The sequence below is a fragment of the Anguilla anguilla genome, chromosome 2 (genome assembly GCF_013347855.1).
Source record: "Anguilla anguilla isolate fAngAng1 chromosome 2, fAngAng1.pri, whole genome shotgun sequence".
Classification (NCBI taxonomy): domain Eukaryota; kingdom Metazoa; phylum Chordata; class Actinopteri; order Anguilliformes; family Anguillidae; genus Anguilla; species Anguilla anguilla.
Genome location: NC_049202.1, coordinates 59,521,252 through 59,540,820, shown reverse-complemented (window position 1 = coordinate 59,540,820; position 19,569 = coordinate 59,521,252). Strand labels below are relative to the sequence as shown.

Below are 19,569 nucleotides of genomic sequence, written 5' to 3'. Positions count from 1 at the left end.
GACAGCCACTACCTTCCCTGACAGAGCACAAACTGCATCGCAAACAGGGAAGGTTACGAGGTTAGCCAGCATCAGCACAGTGAAACATTCACACAGCCCCACCCTACGGCAGCACAACCCAGCTCCACAAAGAGGAGCACAACCTGGCCCCGCCCCTCTCACCAGGAGTCAAGAACGAGACCGGCCAATCAGGGGCAAGGAGGTCCAAAGTCTCACATTACTGGAAAGGCGTTTGCACTGGTATATTTGGGGGGGGGGGGGGGGGGGGGTCAAAGGTCACACCTTACCACAAAAAGAAAGGGATTTACAATGGCGATCTGCTGCCACGCCCTTCCCACACCTGCCCCATGCTTTGCTCACACAGGCTGTGATGTTATTGGTCTGTAGAGCGATTACCATGAGCTGGTATCAGATATTACTCAGAGATACTGCACCTGGTGTGAGCTGGAGGATTTCCACAGGATATTATAGACCAATCACAGACGGGTTGGCCCACAGCTCTGGCAAATCAAGGAGCAGCAGGCGTGTACCAAGGCAACCACCACAGCCACAATGCCAGAAGGCAAGGCAAGGCCAGAAAACCTGCCAGCTGCATGGCATGACACAGCACACCACGGCACGGCTCAGCACAGCACCGCAAACAGCACCTGTGCCATTTGCCTAGCACTGGAATGAAATGCTAAGTGACAAATGAGCATTTCCCATTAGCTGAATTAAAGATTTTTGTAATGTATTTTTAAAAATTTATTCTTAAGCCAGTGTTCCAGAACTCCATTGCATTCAGTTACCAGTAGTGATTGTGACATCAGCATTAGAATGTTCAGTTAAGAACGTTCTAATCACACATTTGTGATCTTGCATCTCAAGGGGTTAAACATGCTACTCAACATGCACTTGACCCTCATTTGACATCAGCCAACTATCTAAGCTAATTTTATGTAGCTGTCTAGCCAGGCAGATTAGCTTGTCTAATGGTAATTTCTGACTTGATGCTAGCTGCAATGAGCCATTTGGATGGGGGATAATATACGAGAGAACTCCCAAAAAGATTAAATGCTTTTATTTTGGTAAAAAAGAGAAAGCAGGCATTTAATCAATAAACACTTTTTTTTTATTAGACCTTTAGAGGTTGAGGTTTCACTGGTCAGATATTTGATGGCTGTTTTGCCACTCAAGTCATAGAAATTAGTGAAATGATCTCAGAATTTGGAGAGCTGTCCCCCAAATTGTAGATATGAATGAAGCGGTGGGAAGGGCACTATGTATCTGTGTACTGGTCGATTCCTCTTCTGACAGGGCAGCCCAACCGTGTTCCTGGAGATCTACCGTCCGGTAGGTTTTCACTCTAACCCTAACAAAGCACACCTCATTCAGCAGCCCGAGTTCTCATTGAGCCACATTGAATCAGGTGGACAAAATCAGGGTTGAAATTAAAACCTACAGAATGTGGGGTTTTTCCAGACCAGGGTCTGAAGAGTTCACTGGTATATCACAAGCAATAAACTCTGGACAACAGAAGTTAGAGATATCACTAGATAAGCATGCCGATAAAACTCTAGCACCATACTTGGGTGTGCTGCAATTTTGATGGGGCCGCTGTGATGATGGGTTCAAAAAACGGTGAAGCTTCAAAGTTCCAAAGCCTAATGCTATGGGTTATATCCATTCATTGCGTGAATCATAAACAAGAACTAGGGACATAAGATACTGTGAAAGATGTCAGCCACCTTACACTTTGAAAATACTTTAAAGGACTAACAGATAGAGGGCTACAGCATACAAAAGCAGTAGGAGTTTAGAGTAGAAAGAGTAGAACCAAGGCACTCTTCTAAAGTTAAAAAACTTTCATATAAGGCTAGGTCATGTTAGAACATTAAAAACTCCAACATAAAACTACAACACTCCCTGATGAATCCAGACACTTGGCCAAAAAAATGTTGGAGTTCTTAATGTTCTAATATGAACTAGCCTTATATTAAAGCTTTTTAACTTTAGAAGAGTGCCTTGGTTCTACTCTTTTTTACATTAAAGGACTTGTTCAAATTGTACTATTACACCACAAAGGAAAGACCAGGGCTAAATGTGTGTGCATCATTAAGATGAGCGTTGCAGAGGTGACACAATGTCAGGTTGATGGGTTTCCTCAAAGTTTGGTGCAGAGACCACACTTAGAACTCATTTTGAGCCAACCCTTGTTTATCTAGAGCACATAGGCATTAGAAAGAATATTGAAACGGCAACCGATGCAAAAAAATTGTATCTTTCCATGTCCTGCCCCATATTTGTTCATTTTCCTGTGTAACTGATGACTTCAGATGTCAGTATGGTAAAGGAGACATTGATAGATCTGAAGGAAAATGGTGCACACTGTATACTCTGTAAATTAGCACTTCAACCCTGAAACTAAGACTTACAATGATACAAACAATAACTGAGAGAAATAGTCAGCAAATTCCAATATAAACATCCTAAAATGTGATGTTCAAAAGCTCTGATTCAGCCAACAAGAACCAATCATACCAGTTCTTTTTTGATACTCCACCAGTATAAAACTTCCTAGTTTTTAATGAATAAACAACATTACGATGCATAACTGCTCAAGCAACATGGCAATGATGAAATAAGAGACAAACACGATTGTTTTCCAAGATATTCATTCCATAGTCATAGACAGTAATTCACTTGTAAGGGAGTGGAAGCTCGTGAATATTCATGTGAAAGACCATCAACTCCCACCCATGCTGCAGGTGTATGGTAATTTGCTCAATGATAACCCATCATTATTCTAGAGATCTTCAAAGTACTACTAACAGTTAGCCCAAGCACAGCTGAAGAGCTTTTTCACCTTTAAACCTCACTTAACTAATCTGAGAGTAAGCCTCCATGAACACAGGGAGGGTGATCGCATTAACGTAAGATCACAAATACGGGATTAGAAGGTTTTTAACTGAAGAGGACTAAGAGGACTACCGCACAAATCCCTGATTTGATTACCCCAGCCTACTAAGAAAGGCCAGTCCACGGTGGGAAGGTGTTAAAAGTGGGGATGCCCTGACAACCAGGTGGTGCTGAGGCTCGTGGGATACATTTGTTTTTTTTTGGAGGGGGGGGGGGGGCTGTTCGGGGATTCTCTATGACCAAACAAGCAGGAAAACTGTAGCAGGGGCAAAGACAAAGGAACTTTTGTACCAGTTACACAGTGAATGACACCACACACACAGACACCAATCACACACACACACACACACACACACACACATTCACACACACAGACACCAAACACACACACACACACACACACACACACACACACACACAACACCCATACGTGCACACAGACACACACAAACAAGCACACACGCGCACCGAGCCCCATGTCATAGCACACTGTCTCCAGGCAGGATGGCTAAGCCTGCACCATTAGAAGACCCCTGCACAAATACCTGCAGATGTAGATGGTGGGAGGACCCTTTAAGAGCAGAACCCCCTCTTCCTATAACTATGCACCTCCCCATCCTTATGTTCTTCAGACCAATCATAGGGAAGGCTTTCACGGCCCAAAAAGAACAAGAGCAACCCACTTGACTTCATAAGTGCATGACTTAAGAAGGAAAAAAACTAAAAACAAGGGGTCAGTCCCACTCTTTAGGGCCATTGGACAGCCTTTCTAATGCCTCGTTTCAAGAGTTTCTATGGTACATAATCCAACAATAATGTATGATTTACGATTGTGAATGTATGCAAGTACGCATTTTGTACGTTCAACAGCTCTATGGTACTTCATGTCCAAAAGGACAACATGGTTTTATCCAGCTTAACTGGCCCATGTAGATAAAAAAAGTAGTCCTGAACAGAACATTACTCTATTCCCTTTATCTACGGCATATAAACTATGTATAAACAGTTTTTCAGCCATGACGTCTCTGTCTCTGCACAAGCCAACAAGAACTGGCCAGACCAGGGCTACGTTAGCACAACGCAGGCTTAGATACGCTCGGCTAAAAGACAGCTCCCTGAGCCGTGACGCAAAAGAGAAACGAGAAACAGAAAAAAAACGAAGAAGAAAGGATTCGTCTGGCAGGCTGTTCTGGCACAAAACAAAATGCAACGGATAGCAACTTGCGGGGAAGTTACAAGTCTGGCCTTACGGTAACGCGAGTCACCGAAAAGACGGACAGAGGGGGCCGGGTCGTCTGTAGACAGACAGGAAGCGGAAGGCTGGAACTGCCGAGAAACGGGCCCGAAGGTCCTCCAGGTGCATTCTGGGAAAAAGCCTTTTAAACTCGGTGAATGATGCTCAGTCCTTAGCTCTGATCTGATCTGATCCAGTGAAGAAGAGCGCTGCCCTATGGGTCCGGTACCACATCCGAATCATGAGTTAACAGTGATGAAACAATAAAGCACATGTACTCACACGCACTCTCACGCATGCACGCGCGCGCAAAAGGCAAAAAGTTGATGTCAAACCGCATTACCTCTGCTTCTGATGACAAGGTCATCTTCGCAAAAAGTGAGATCAAAGATCGGACCGAATGTGATATCTGCTAATCCTGTCTGCACCACAGGAGATGAAAGGGAATATATCTCATCTTATCTAATCTAATACAATGTGCAGCGCTTGACAAGAACCATCTGCAGTTCCTCAAGAGCACAGAGGCCTGGGGGAGGGGGCAGCGTGGGGAACAAACTTTCCCCAAATGGGATTCAGAAGGAGGGCCCACGTGTATTCCCAAGCTTTATTATACCAGCTACATGGTTCTGGTAGCATTTCTCAATACCAACAGCAACAGCAAACAGCAACAACTTCCCAATATGATATCACATTACATTTACATTGACATCATTCAGTAGAACATTTTATTTTATTTTTTTTAAGGGGGGGGGGGGGGGGGGGTAGGGGGGGAGCAAGAGAGAGAGGAGAGATAAGCTCCCCTAGCACAGTACCACAACATAACCTAAACCTGAATGGAGTTCTGACATACCTGTTCCATCCGCACCCCTCCCCCCCCCCCAACCCAAAACACCCTCCAATCACCACAAGTGTTCTGGGTTTATAAACAACGCTCCTCACCAGACAAACAAATACTGATTTTAATAAACATTCATAGCCACTCTGTGAGTGTGAGCGTGTATGTGTGTGTGTGTGTGTGTGTGTGATTGTGTAAGGGGGAGGGGGGAGGGGGGAGGGGGTGACATGTCCAGTTTTTACAAGATCCAGAAAGTTATGGTGACCCACCCACCAGACTCCTTGTGAGGGGTCCCAAAATGTCTGCCCCTACCACAAGCAGGAAGGCAGCCTCAGAGGGGGGGGGGGGTGGCGGGGAAGATAGTTTACATGAACCTTTATCCGCCATGATCCACTGAATGCAAATACACACAGCCAGACCAGGAGACAGGAAGGCAAACAAGAGCGCAGGGCTAAACGCATGTCTTCTACAGGTCTACCCACAATCCCACCTCCCTAACCTTTCACCTGGGCCCATCAGCCACCCTACCCACAATCCCACCTCCCTAACCTTTCACCTGGGCCCATCAGCCACCCTACCCACAATCCCACCTCCCTAACCTTTCACCTGGGCCCCATCAGCCACCCTACCCACAATCCCACCTCCCTAACCTTTCACCTGGGCCCATCAGCCACCCTACCCACAATCCCACCTCCCTAACCTTTCACCTGGGCCCATCAGCCACCCTACCCACAATCCCACCTCCCTAACCTTTCACCTGGGCCCATCAGCCACCCTACCCACAATCCCACCTCCCTAACCTTTCACCTGGGCCCATCAGCCACCCTACCCACAATCCCACCTCCCTAACCTTTCACCTGGGCCCATCAGCCACCCTACCCACAATCCCACCTCCCTAACCTTTCACCTGGGCCCATCAGCCACCCTACCCACAATCCCACCTCCCTAACCTTTACCCAGCCCCACCAGAAACCCTACCCACAATCCCCCCCTTTAATTACACCACTTACACATCTTATTTGCTTAGGTGATACTCTTATCTGGAGCGACACACACGGCTAACACGCTATCAATTTATAGTAGGATGTTTGCCAAAGCAATTCCGTGGGTGTAAATTCAACATCACTAAAGCAGAAATGCAAATGAACTTAAGCAAACCACGAACCAAAACACTGAATCCTGAATGCATACACATTACATCCGTGACAAGCCCCAAGAGCAGAAGCAAAAAGCCATAAAAATGCCATGAAACCTGAATTTACACTGAAGTGTACAGGGGATGGGAATGAGAAGGGAGTCACGTTTAAGTCTGTAGAGATGGGACTTCAGTCTGTATCAGAAGCTAGCCACTGATTCTGCTTTCAGTTGGCCACGCCTTCTTACACACAACCCCCCCTCTTCCCGCACCCCAGTTTGCCGAGCCACCGCCCCCCTCCCCTTACCTTTCAGCTGCTCGGCCACCACGCTCCGCCCCACCCTCTCCGTCACCTGCCCGTCCTCCCGCTGGTAACGGTCATCGAGGAATGCGGCAGTGGCCTGAGACAGGTGCACCTTCCCGGCCACGCCCAGCTGCTCCATCAGGTTGGCCAGGTTGACGTCGTTGGACCAGACGTCGAACTTGAAGCGCTTCATTCCCAGGATGCCGCAGAGCACGGTGCCCGTGTGCACGCCCACGCGCATGTCCACCATCTCCCGCTTCTCCTGGCAGAACTGCTCGATGGCCTGGATCATGCCCAGGCCCATCTCCACGCAGCAGTAGGCGTGGTCCGGGCGGGGCTCGGGGCAGCCCGCCACGCAGTAGTAGCAGTCGCCCAGCGTGCTGATCTTCTCGCAGCGCGTCAGCTCGCACAGCTGGTCGAAGCGGCCGAAGAGGTCGTTGAGGAGCCCCACCAGGGCGTGCGCCGACTTGTTGGCGCTCATCTTGGTGAAGCCCACGATGTCGGCGAACAGGATGCTGACCGGCTCCATGCGCTTCATGTTGAAGGGCCGGAAGATGATCTGCGCCCGGGGGATGGAGGTCTTCTTCCTCTTGTGGCCCTTGGGGCTGGAGGAGGCAGAGGCGCCAGCCCCGCCTGCTCCGGAGGCGGAGGACGCACCGCCGCGAGTCGAGCTGGAGGAGTAGCGCTTCCCGGAGGCCTCGCCCTCCTCGTCGCCCTGCTTCATGAGCTCATCAGCCACGCGGCGCGGCATGACGGAGTGGATCATGCGCTCCTTCAGCGCCTTCTCCACCTCCAGGTCCTTCCCGTGCATGATGGCCTGGCCCACCTTCAGGAAGGTGGTGCGGGAACGCGCCTCCGACATGACAAACAGCTGCACGCCGATGGCGTGGGCGCACAGGTGCAGCAGGGCCTTGGCAGGAAGCAGCCAGGCCAGGTCCTCTGGGCGTTCGCTGCTACTGCTCCCCCTGCTGGCCAGGGGGAGGAACAGCCAGCCCAGCACCTCGAAGAGCAGGGAGTAAAGCACACCCAGCAGCACAGCGGCGTACAGACGCACGTGCAGCACGCTGTACAGCAGCAGAAGCACCTCCATGCACAGGGAGAAGGTGCCCACTGGGGAAATACAGGGCACCCAATCGAAGGCGCCCTCCGGCGAGACGTTGAGGTCCAGTTTGGGGTGCGGGAGCACGGGCTTCTGTGCCTGGGGTGCCAGTGTGATGGCAAAGGTCACCACGATGAGCAGCAGCGAGGCCTGGGTGTAGAAACGGCCATACAGCCGCGTGAAGGTGAAGAGGAAGAGGAGGAGGCAGGCCAGGAGGAAGGCGGCGGTGGGAACCAGGAAGGTGACGGGGTCGCACCTGGCTCCGTTGACGGCGAAGTACACGCCCCAAAGGACAGCGGCGGTGGCCAGGTAGAAGAGCACGTAGCGGAAGCGCCGGCGGGTCTGGGGGAAGAACCGCTCGCGGCACTCCTTTTCCAGGATGGACGAGTCGAAGCGCGGGTTCCACCACAGCCCGGCCGACCTCTCGAATAGCTGGGGCACCCTCCTCCGGCCGCACAAACCCGCTGCCGCCGTCCTCGGCAAACCCGACTCCGCCGAGCTGCAGCTAGAGGAAATGCTGTACTTGCAGGGCTTCGCGCGGCCACCGCAGCCGGGAGCCTCTGATCCATGCGGCTGAGGCTGCGGCTGCAGGTGTTTGAGCGGCTTGTGGCTATTATTAATCCGCACGGACACGGCGCCGTCCCCGCTGGAGTCGCAGCTGACCTCTGTGCCGTGCTGCAGAAGCTGCTCGTGTTGCGGCGACTGCGAAGCCATGCTAACGTGCCACAGAAAATAATGTTGACGCCCGAAGGCTGGTTAGCTATGACAGCTACTGGCCGGCGATCACAAAAAGTGACTTGAACTCGGTGTACTTTTATTCCACGAATGGAAAACCTGGGCGAATGAACAAACACGTGTGGGCAAACAAAAAAACGAGCTTAAGAAAAAAAGAACTTCATCGCAAACGGTACAGTCATTATTGAAGTTCCAAAAATTCGAGTAGTTCGTTATCCGATCTCATAATTACGTCAGTCCATCTCTCTTTATATATTCCACTGTTCCGAAGCACTTGAGCCTTCAAGTTCCCTGGAATGAGGTCCAACCCCGTCACTCCTTCCCGTAAACGAAACATTCCCCGACTGTGTATTTATTTTTAGCTTAAAATATTTAAACAACATTTTCTGAAATGATTTGTCGAAACAAAATATTATTAATGACTCTCTTGTCACCTCGGCCCACGGCTCTGTACGGAGCTACGGAGCTCTGTTTTGACGCCGCCACCGGGTGGCAGCGCGGCCAGTCCACTCCTTCCAACTTAGCCCCCTACCTTCGCGATGCTGACAGAGGTTTCCTTTACAAACTTTGACATCAAAATCCGAAGACAAAGTGCATCGGCGTCTCATATTTCCCCGATCCCAGACTTCCCGATCAACGCTCAGCTACTTAACAACTCCTGTGTGTGCGCGCGCGCGTGTGTGTTTGAGTGTATTTCAGACTGCTTTCGTCAGGACTGTCATTTCAGGATTATTTTTGCAACGCAAAAAATCCTATTGTAGCCAGCTAAATTGCGATATACTAATGGACTACATTGTGTCATAACAGCTCACACAATCGGAAAAACAACTCTCCCACTTTCCACAGCCTTGAAAAAATGTTTCTTCTTTCCAAGCATTAGTTGGGTCCTGAGTTGAAAAAAGACATCTTATCTTTAATGTATGCCCTTACTTCTAAAACAGACTGCAGAACACTCCCGAACGGGTCAAAAACGCAGTAGGCTACTGTTTTTAACGCACTCAGCTAGAAGACCGATAACCCACACCGTTGCCCAATTCAACAAGCGGGCCTATTCCCCGTAACGAGCCCCGTCCTTTCCTGAGCTCATAGTCCGGATCTCGGTCGGTGATATCATTGGGTTCCTAAGGGCTTGTGGAGTCCGTAACATGGAGAAATATGATATACATTAAAAACATGTCGCTGGAGCAGCGAACAAAAAAAAAATTAAAACACTGCAGTCCCGTTTCCAGATTGCTAACACATGCACCAAGCTGGGATCACACTTTTCAATATTTACTTAAGACTGAAAGGCCACCCAGCTGGTTAAATCAATATTGCCTTAAAGATTATTAGACCAATCGGTCCATGTAAACCAGCCAACAAGCAAACTATCGAAACGTCCATTAAAACCTTTCAGTCCGTTTTAATCCTCATATGAAGGCGTGGTAACGACCAGAAACTTTTTTAAAAAATCAACCATCCGTGACATGAGATATTCAGGAAACAAGTGCGAATAGAATGGAGGTAAATCCATTATGGCTCCGCACTCGCATTTAAAGTTCGTCAGGCCACAATTCCCTTCGTTAGACAGCAAACTCGTGGAGCCCCAAGTGTGAGATAATTTGCTCGTCTTCCCTCCCCTCCGCTCCCAGTGGATTCGAAATCCCTTGAAAACGGGTCTCCCCGGTCTTGCCGTTTTAATTTAATTAAACTGTGTGCACGAGGGCGCGATTCCGCAGTTTGTACGAATTCCTTAATTTTGGACAGGTCCGGGTTTTTTTCGTTTATATCCCACATGTGCCTGGTTACAACATCAAAAGTGTCCTACTGCGTTGCGTCCTCTTCCTTTTTTATCCCCGGGGGTTCCCTCCCTGTTGCCAGCTCGTGTCTGGTTTACTCTGCCCTGGCAGAACTGCGGCGAGTTGCGGCTGCTGTTGCAGAAAACAGCTCTTTTATCTGTCAAGCGCAGACATCGCCGCCCTCGCTGCCACCATCTTCTTCAACAAATTTCTGATCCGCCAGTAGCATTCGGCGCGTGTTGTGAAGCAGAGTTCGCTTCAAGAATAAAACAGAGGGGGTGTTGACGAGCGCATGCGCAGCAGGGAACGGTGGCGGTGAGCACGCATGGAATAAACCCAGTGCCTTCTCTATTCCGGTGTCGTAGATCAGTGGTTGACTTCTGGACTTGTCTCAACTGCTGTTCGCTCCTTTTGGCTGTATAAGGAAATTGAGTTTGCTGCTTTTTTTTATTGTGCGTCGGATGAGGGAACGCACGTGTCCATTTCAAAGAATTAAAAACACACTTTAACATTATCTACGCAAAATTGTATTTACGGTCTTACACATTTCATTTGTTGACCTATGACCAATCTGTCTGTACTGTGCATATTTCGGGTATCTTGTTGTGTTGATGTAATATAAATCAGTATAAATGCATGGTGATTACATTTTTTCATGAACACTTTTGAAATTCATACATGTGTCTGTTACCATTTTTCAGAAGATCTGACGAGGATATAGATGTGCAATCACTCATTTTCAAACATTAGTCTAAAATAAGTGTGGAAGGAGAGTAAAATCTGTTTCCGCATTTCATGCTAACGTTTTATTTAATTCAGCCAATCATTCACAGGATCTGTCATTTTAGCGGTTTTTTTTGAGCTTGTGGTTAGCAAATCGGGAGTGCGTAATCACAGCCGATTTGTTTCAGGATTTCATTCAGCTTCTGCTCATTGCATTAAAAAAAACTTTTAAAAATAGAATGATGTACAATTTGTCAGCACCCCTTCCTCGTGGCTGAGAACTTGTCACAATACCTCCCAGAAATACCTCAATTTTCTGCAATTTTTTGTGTGTCAGTTTATAGAGTTGGATGCACACTAAAACTAAAGCAATTCAGGTTGAGTATGTTGTTCAAGGTTGCAATCGCAACCTCCTTCATGGGAAGCACGCCTGCGACCTTTTGGTTCTCAGTCCAGCTCCCTGACCATTATAATACACAGGCACCCCCAAATGTTACTTTGGTCTGCTGCCCTTGAGCACAGTCTTATAAAACCAGGGGTGGCCAGTCCTGCTCCTGGAGATCGACCATCCGGTAGATTTTCATTTCAAACCTGATTTCACTAATTACCAGCTCAATGAGATAGCTAGCTGTTGAATGAGGTGCGCTTTGTTCAGGTTGGAGTGAAAACCTACAGGACAGTAGATCTCCAGGAACAGGATTGGGCTCCCCTGTATAAAACTCCAGTCCTGGAGGGCCGCAGCATCTGCTGGTTTTCGGGGTGTTCTCAGCACCAGTGGTTCATTTAAATCATTGAATGGCTAAGGAATCTACACACCTTGTTCCAAAGGTCGTAATTGGCAGCCAGTTGAAAGGAAACTGCAAAAACCCACGGACACTGCGGCGCCCTTGCTGTTCAGTTTGCCCCCCCTCCGGCATTAAATGTTCTCTATATCGAATGAGCTGGCTGAAATCACACAGAAAACGTGAACTATTCAAATTCGTTGTGATATTTTTTTCACTGTGAATTTATTTGCTGGATCTGATGTATTCTGTTCAACCTTCTTCAGGGCAGCTGGCATTGTGTTAGAAAAGGACATGCAGCTCACTAATGACACATAAGAGATGCTCCTGGCACAGAAGGACACAGAGTAGAATCATATCCGTCAAAGCTCAAATCTTCCAGAGTGGAAAACTGAAGTGTGAATCGCATGACTGGAGTCACTGGATAAACAGCCACAAGTAACGGTGGAAAAGACAAACATAACACAGATAATGAGTTTGGTGTGCTTCAGGTATCAGTCTAGCTTGGGAATGAATTGAATCAGAATCAAGTGGAATCAGGCAGGGAAGAATAGATTGAAATTTATTTATATACATAAATATCTGCAGAAGTAAAGTTTCTGCGTGTTACATATTTTTAATTTTTGTGAAGTCCATATACAGTATGTAGTTGTGAGAGTGCATTGGTGTGTGCCTGTGTAGTTATGTGTATGCATGCATGCATGCGTACATGATTGTGTGTGTGTGTGTGTGTGTGTGTGTGTGTGTGCACGTGTGTGTATGTGTGCATACTTGCATGTTTGTGTGTGTGCATGTGTGAGTGTGTGTATGTGTGCATCTTTGTGTGTATGTGCGTGTGTGCATGTGTGAGTGTGTGTATGTGTGCGTGCGTGCATGTTTGTGCATGTATGTTTATGTGTGTGTGTGTGTGTATGTGTGCGTGCGTGCATGTTTGTGCATGTATGTTTATGCGTGTGTGTGAGTGTGTGAGTATGTGTGTGTGTGCGTGTGTGTTGCTCAGCCTTGTTAAATGCATCATCACATTACATAAATTCTCAGGAAAGATGCATAGTAATGGCAGACAAAAGGCTGTTCCCTCATGACCAAGGGGGTGTGGCCTGACTGATGTAACTTTGTGCTGTGGAACCAGTCAGCTGATATGCAGGCATGCTGGGAATTATTTTTGGTCTTTTAATGAGCCTTGTAGGACCTACTACAGAAAATAAATATTTGTACATATATATCCAAAACAGAGTCAGTCACTCAGAATGACCGTGGTAAGTGATCTTCTGAGAACCTAAGCACACGTGTGTGTATGCATGTGTTTGTCTGTGTATGCCTGTGCATGCATGTTTGTTTGTTCGTGTGTGTATGTTTCTGCGTGCACGTGCTCTTTGTGCATGTGAGCCTGTGTGTGTGTGTGTGTGCGTTTGTGATTCTCTTGCATTTAGGCACACTTTGTTCGCAGTTCTCAATGGCATGTTTTATAGCAGGGGTAAAAAGAGGAGTTTGAATTCTCAGCAAGTTGCTTTTATCAGACCCTGGCGTTTCAAGGTTAGCCGTTTATGAGAGGGGTTATAATATCGCAGACGTTTACGAGCACATTTCTTTGTCTTTCTTCCCCTTACATAAGTTGTGCTCCTGGGTAAACGCATACATTTTTAACTGTGCGTTTTTATGAGTTTCAATATCAGCAGAAGCTGAAATATATTGCATTCCTCTGCAAAAAGGCTTATATATATATATATATATATATATATATATATATATATACAATCACTTGCAAAATATTGTGCATGTACGAGAATTAACCACCCTAAAGTGCCATATATTCTGGTCTATGCACAGGCATGGAGTGGTGTATATCTCTTATACCATGACTACAACAAAAATTCATTAAAGATTTTAAATAAATCTGTGTTTTAAAAACTTTTAGACGTGAGATTTTAGATTTCCAAGCCGACAATTGAAAAGTTTTTGCGTAGTCATTTTGAACTCAATATAATGAAATATAATAAATATAATGAAACACAAATATAATTCATGTCTGTAAAAATATATTTTCTCCCTGTACTCACTGTAGGTATATAGTGGCAGTTGGCTAGGAATGGCCCAGGGAGTGATGGCTAAAGGCATGACATCAGTCTGCTGGCTCCACCCAATGGCCATAAATAACCATATATAGACTTCCGAGGCTAGTTTCTTGCCAGAAAAAAAGTCCAACTTGCTGGTGGGATGAAGAAATAAAATAAAATAAAAAGGTTAATTTATGGGGCTGGTGTTCGTGCCTGTGTGGAATTAATGGGATTTATAGGTGAACAGATAACAGAATGGGGGAGAGGTTTGGACTTTTGGACTGGACCTTGGTGTGAATGTAACAGCCCCCTTCCTTTGTTAATTCCCCTAATAAACATTATGAAGGACTGTTTATATCTCTCTACCATGTGGGCTCAACCCACATCTGTTTTTTGCAGTTTTGCTGCAATATATGAATGTGTATTTCATGTATATGTGTATTGTGTGTTTGTGTATGCTCATATATGTGTATGAGTATAGGATGTGTGTGTATACGTGTATGAATGTGTGTATGTACGTATGTGTGTGTGGTTGTGCTTGCATATGTGTGTGTGCATATATGCGTGTGTTTGTGTATGTGTTTGAGTCTATGTTTGTGTCTGCGTTTATGTTTACGTGTATTTATGTGTGTGTTTGTGTATATGTGTATGTGTGTGCACTTTTGCTGTGTGTGTATATGTGTATGTGTGTGTGTGCGCATTTGTGTGTGTGTGTGTGTATGTATACTCACACATGCCCATGCATGCTGTATAGTTACTGTTAATGCCCATAAAACCATTGGTTAGTTTTGGTTATTTCATGTTGGTTAGTTTTTTTTGAAGCCTTTCACTTCCTCAGCATGACATGTCTGAAGTCCAAGTCATGTGTCAACTGTCAGACAGGATAGGCTGCTACTGTTTGAAGACCTTTAACCCTCTGAAGAACATATTTTCTGGAATGTTTTTTTTTCAGAAGTCAGCATTCCAGAACTCAATTGCTTACAGTTAACAGGGGTGATTGTTACATCAGCATTAGAATGTTCTAACTGAATATTTGTGACCTTGCACGTTAAAGGGTTAAAGGTCCAGGAAACTGGATTCAAATTGTGGTCATATTTCCCAGAAGTGACAATTGATTGTCTTTTTAGTATTTCTTTCATTTTTTGAACACAAATATAACGTTGTAATAAACACTATTATATTATTGTGACCTGTTCAGCAGACAAGGACAGGGTGGGCGTGTATCCTGTGCTCATTAACATTCATATCTGTAAGACACATCATATGTTATTGCATTACATTACATTACAGGCATTTAGCAGATGCTCTTATCCAGAGCGACGTACAACAAGTGCATCAGTTCAAAGTGCAGAGATGCAGAAAAACACACTCGAGTGAAGTAAAGATCTTAGTGCCAGAAGTGACCACATAGATCAAAACCATTCTTCGTCGCTAGCCAGGTTAGAGCTGGTTAGAGAAGATTTTTCCATGCAGTAACCTTACACTACCTGGCAAAACAAAAGAAAGCAACATACACCTGAAGATCATTCAACGTGAACTAAAGTTGTAACACTGAGCTACTGTACATTAACACATAGCAGTCTCAAACTCCGGACATTACACCCAAATAAAGCAAGTCTTTGATTCCACATGTTTAAGCTTGAAAGCTATTTAATTGTTGAAAGCTAATGGTCGTCCTACTTACCAATCCACCACATTCTGCGATAAGTTCTGGGTGAAAATGAACACTGCAAATACTGACTGTATATACTGGCTATTGTAATATTGCAGCGTCTGTGGGCTCCATAAATAAAACCACTTTCTCCTAGGTCTCTTTATTTTTGGGAAAACACAAAAGCGTATTGCTTTCTCCAGAGAAGGGGCAATGCATAGGCATTTTCAACTTAGTTTGCTTTGACCACACAGAACAGTGGCAAGAGTATCATTTACATATTACATTTAGAAGAGATTTAACTGTATTTAAGGTTTTTGTTACTTAACAATTCACAGATTTCAGTTTCCTGGACCTTAAGAGATTACGTCCCCCTCATTTCTGCTGTGAGGGTGTCACTGTGAAGGTCAGTCATGGTTTGGTATTTTCAAAGTGTGTAGCCTGCAGTCAGACCTAATTGCAGTTACCTGTTCAAAATACATGCACTTGGTGAGAAAGATCACCTTCCAGAACTCATCTATTTCCTTCTGGACTGCCATTTTCAAGTACGAGGCAAACAGCTAACAACAGGGCAATGGCATACTTCGGCAGTGACAGAACACTGTGTAATGTAGATGAGAAAGCAGGCCACCTCAATATCAGTTTCTTCAGAAGAATGAATTTACAGGCTTCTGTTTTGTGCATTCAGACAAACTCCCTCATGACAACTCAGAAATGGCCTTTTTGTGATGTCTCTAAAGCCATTTGGAGTCAACGTAGCTTGTGTGACGCTCTCGAGACTGTTGAACCTCTGAAGAGTACGATTTCTTGGAATGTTTTGAAAAGTCCCGAGCCAGTGTTCTAGAACTCCACTCAATCCAATTGCATTCAATTACCAGTAGCGATTGTTACGTCAGCATCAGTGTTCAGTCAAGAGCATTCTAATCGCTTGGTTGCGCTCGCACGCCTTAAAGGGCCACAGAGCAGTAAGCAGTGGCACAGGAGCCGTTCCCCCGATAGGACAGCAGCTTCCATAGCCATAGGAACGTTCTGCAGTGGGAAGCCTGTTAACCTGGTGGATCTGGATGAAGGATAGCGTCCAGATAAACGAAACACCCCACCGCCTGAGCTCCGGTGGTTTGCTGAGTTGTGATGCGTATACCGCAGATCATCCGTGACACTGTGTTTTTCCTATGAGAGTGTAAAGCACAGGGGGGGGGGGGGGGGGGGCGATGCTGTGGTCTCCTGTATGGTGTGGCCGTGGCCCAGAGACCAGTCAGTGCATGTGAAACTTGAGTTTTGTGTGTGTGTGTCTGTGTGTCTGTGTGTCTGTGTGTGTGATTGAGTGTGTGTGTCTCTGTGTGTCAATGCATGTGTGATTGAGGGTGCGTGTGTGTGTTTGTGAATGCATGTGTGATTGAGTGTGTGTGTGTGCGCGTGTGTGTGTGTGTGCATGTGTGAATACATGTGTGATTGAGTGTGTGTGTGCGTGTGTGTGTACATATGTGTCTGACACCCAGAGCTCAAAGCAGGTTCAGGATCAGATCAGGTGATTGTCTGTTTTGTGTTTTGCGTTTGACATCCTTTGGAATTTAAGCGCAGGACTTTGATGGACAGCGGACACTGAGAAGTCTTCGCCTACCCTCTGGAGGTGACACAAGGCGTGCAAAAGAGGTGCTTCAGAGGAATGTACACCCAAACACCAATCAACTGTAATCCAGCAAATGCCAGGAATACACACACACACACACACACATGTGTAGGTGAACCAGCAACTCAAACATTCATCATCTGTAGTCAAGCTCCTGCTCAGATTATAGATAGGATCACACTAAACACAGAACCTGTATTATACATTATCCTTGGCCCTTGTCAGTAGTTGTACCAGCAGCAGCTGTGGCAACATTAACAGCAGTAGGGGTACTCATTACAGTATTAGTTGTGTTAGTGGAATCATAGGGAATTAGGATGCATGTTTGAATTAGTGTGCTGAAGGTTGTTTATGTAATTTTGTCTCATTTCATATTCTGGCATTTCAACTATACTCCAACCATAGTGCTGTTGTCAGAAATGTTCAATGCAATGGAAATTTAGAACAATGCAGTGATCTGAACTGATGACATAATTAATTTAATAAGATATAAATGTCTTCCTGGAAACACAACTAGTAACAACTGAATTTTGTACCATTCACTGTGGAGCTACATTTTTTGGGTATCCAATAAGGTTAATGTAGTTGTGTGTACGTAGTCACATGTTTCCAAAACCTACACAGTAACTTCAGCCAGCAATACTGGTAATCACTGTACAACAAAGTTTACATTAGATTTGAAAGCATTAACAGGAAATATTGACTGAACCAATATTATGTCATATTTTAAATTCAGTAAAGCAGGAGTCAATAGCAGTGTGCACAAGTTACCTCATTTTTAGATAAACATTTCATAGCCAGGTAAGGGGGCAGATCAGGGCCGGAGATCACATATCACACTCCATTTTTATGGAAGCGAATGTATGTACTCACTTAATGTGGGTCCGGAGTATAAATAGATTATGGGAACCACTACACATAGATGACCAGGGTTACCTCTAGTGGTAAACAGTTGTAACTGCAGGGTCATAAACCACACACATGCTATATACTGTAACCTTTGCCTTTAATGACTCCTCCAGGGAACATTTTTGTGTTGAAAAGTCGATGAAATGCCGTTTGGGTGCCCAGGTGAAAACCCCAGCTACATCTGGTTGAAAAGTGAAAGTTTTCTTGCTGACTAGGATGTAGCCAGTCAATATCCAGGTAAAACCTGAGCTATAGCCTATTTAATTTATGTCGAAACGTCTCTCAACCTGGACCTCCACCCCTCTAGACCTCTAGATTCCGGCTTTTGCTCACCAGGCTAATAAACTTGGGGACCCTGGAGAATTGCAGTGTCTGACTGCAGTTTTTTATCCACCTGATTCAACTCCTAACAACAGCCAAAATTCATCCTGCCTCCCCTCCTGGGAGTCAGAATTAGAATAAAACATGCGGCACCGCGTCCTTTTACGAACGCATCTCTTTATTTGGACAAAATGTTGAATGAATCGATACATTCACTCGGCCCTTTCAACGCTTGCCGTAGTCTCGTGGGCGTATGTGGATCTCAGCTACTGTTTTTTTTAGCGATCCCGTGCTCTCTGTTTGTACGTGTGTAAGGCTCGCACGTTTTTTAAGCTAAGTTCGGCACACATTCGCATTTTCTCACAACCCCAGTGCATTAGGGAGTGAGCAGCACGGGGATAAATAATATATCACTTGACAGTGTAAAAGCAAAGCTGTGTATTTTTAGCCCGCTTTAATACCACAGCGTACCCAGAGAAATCGCAACGTCAGCCTTTCCGATGGTGACAGTCAAACCAAACACCGCCTCCCGTGCATACCCTTCCCAAAGGCCCCAGATGTCTAAATGGGCCTTGGCATCAGTCTAAAAAAATTTAGAGCCTAATTCTGACGCCAATTTATGTGTAAGAGTAGCTGGGAACATCAGTGATCCTGCGGTATTCGTGCTTCATTACATGCTTCATTACACATGCGGGTTGCGTGTTTTATGAACAGAGGATCGACACCACAAATCGAGGCAAGGCTCGCATGCATTTAAACTTATAAATTTATACATTGCGAGATGAAGACATTGTTTAAATATTTTCTATTACATTGCATTGGATTGAATCACTTGGCAGACACTCTTATCCAGGGTGACGCCCACAATGGAATGTTTCATTTGGTTGTTTTAATAGCCGTCTTAATGGTTTAATGCAGTTGCTTCCAGCGGTAAACAGGAACTATGATGGCTGCAGTTTATTTCCAGATGTCTGTCGATGGTTATATGTTATATAAATCAAACAAAGACTATCATTTAGAATTTGCATGATATCACTCATTTAACTGATGCACTTGTTGTACGTCGCTCTGGATAAGAGCGTCTGCTAAATGCCTGTAATGTAATGTAATGTCAAGTGATTGTCAAATGATTTTTTCTGTGTCAATCAAAGTGAAAAAGCAAAACCAAAGTTTTCGAGGGAGTTGTGTAAATGAACTAAAGTAAATTAAGTATAAAGGGCTAAATAAGAGACCAGCTACCCAGGTGAGGACCACTCCCCCAACTTTATTATCCTGGGATTTTGGCCATGCCTCCCAGACCTCTGACCACCCTCCCTCAGCGCTCTGACCACACCTCCCTGACCTCTGACCCTACCTCTCACTGCTCTGGCCACACCTCCCAGACCTCTTGCCACACCTCTTACCAGAGTAAAATTCTGAAGTCATAGTCGCTTACCTGAAAGATGATGACCACAAGTGAGCTAAGCAAAAGGTAAGACCAC

At 45.6% G+C, this 19,569-nt stretch overlaps 1 protein-coding gene across 2 annotated transcripts in view; it reads right to left on the bottom strand.

Moving 5' to 3' along the window:
• The window catches only part of LOC118219851 (adenylate cyclase type 9-like), a 39,442-nt gene extending 29,139 nt beyond the window's left edge, over positions 1 to 10,303 (bottom strand). For both annotated transcript variants that reach the window (XM_035403324.1, XM_035403325.1), the window contains exon 1: positions 6,410 to 10,303. In XM_035403324.1, coding sequence (XP_035259215.1) covers positions 6,410 to 8,219 — 1,810 coding nt within the window. In that variant the 5' untranslated portion in view covers positions 8,220 to 10,303. The remainder of the gene's footprint in view (positions 1 to 6,409) is intronic.
• Between the last annotated feature and the right edge of the window lie 9,266 nt (positions 10,304 to 19,569).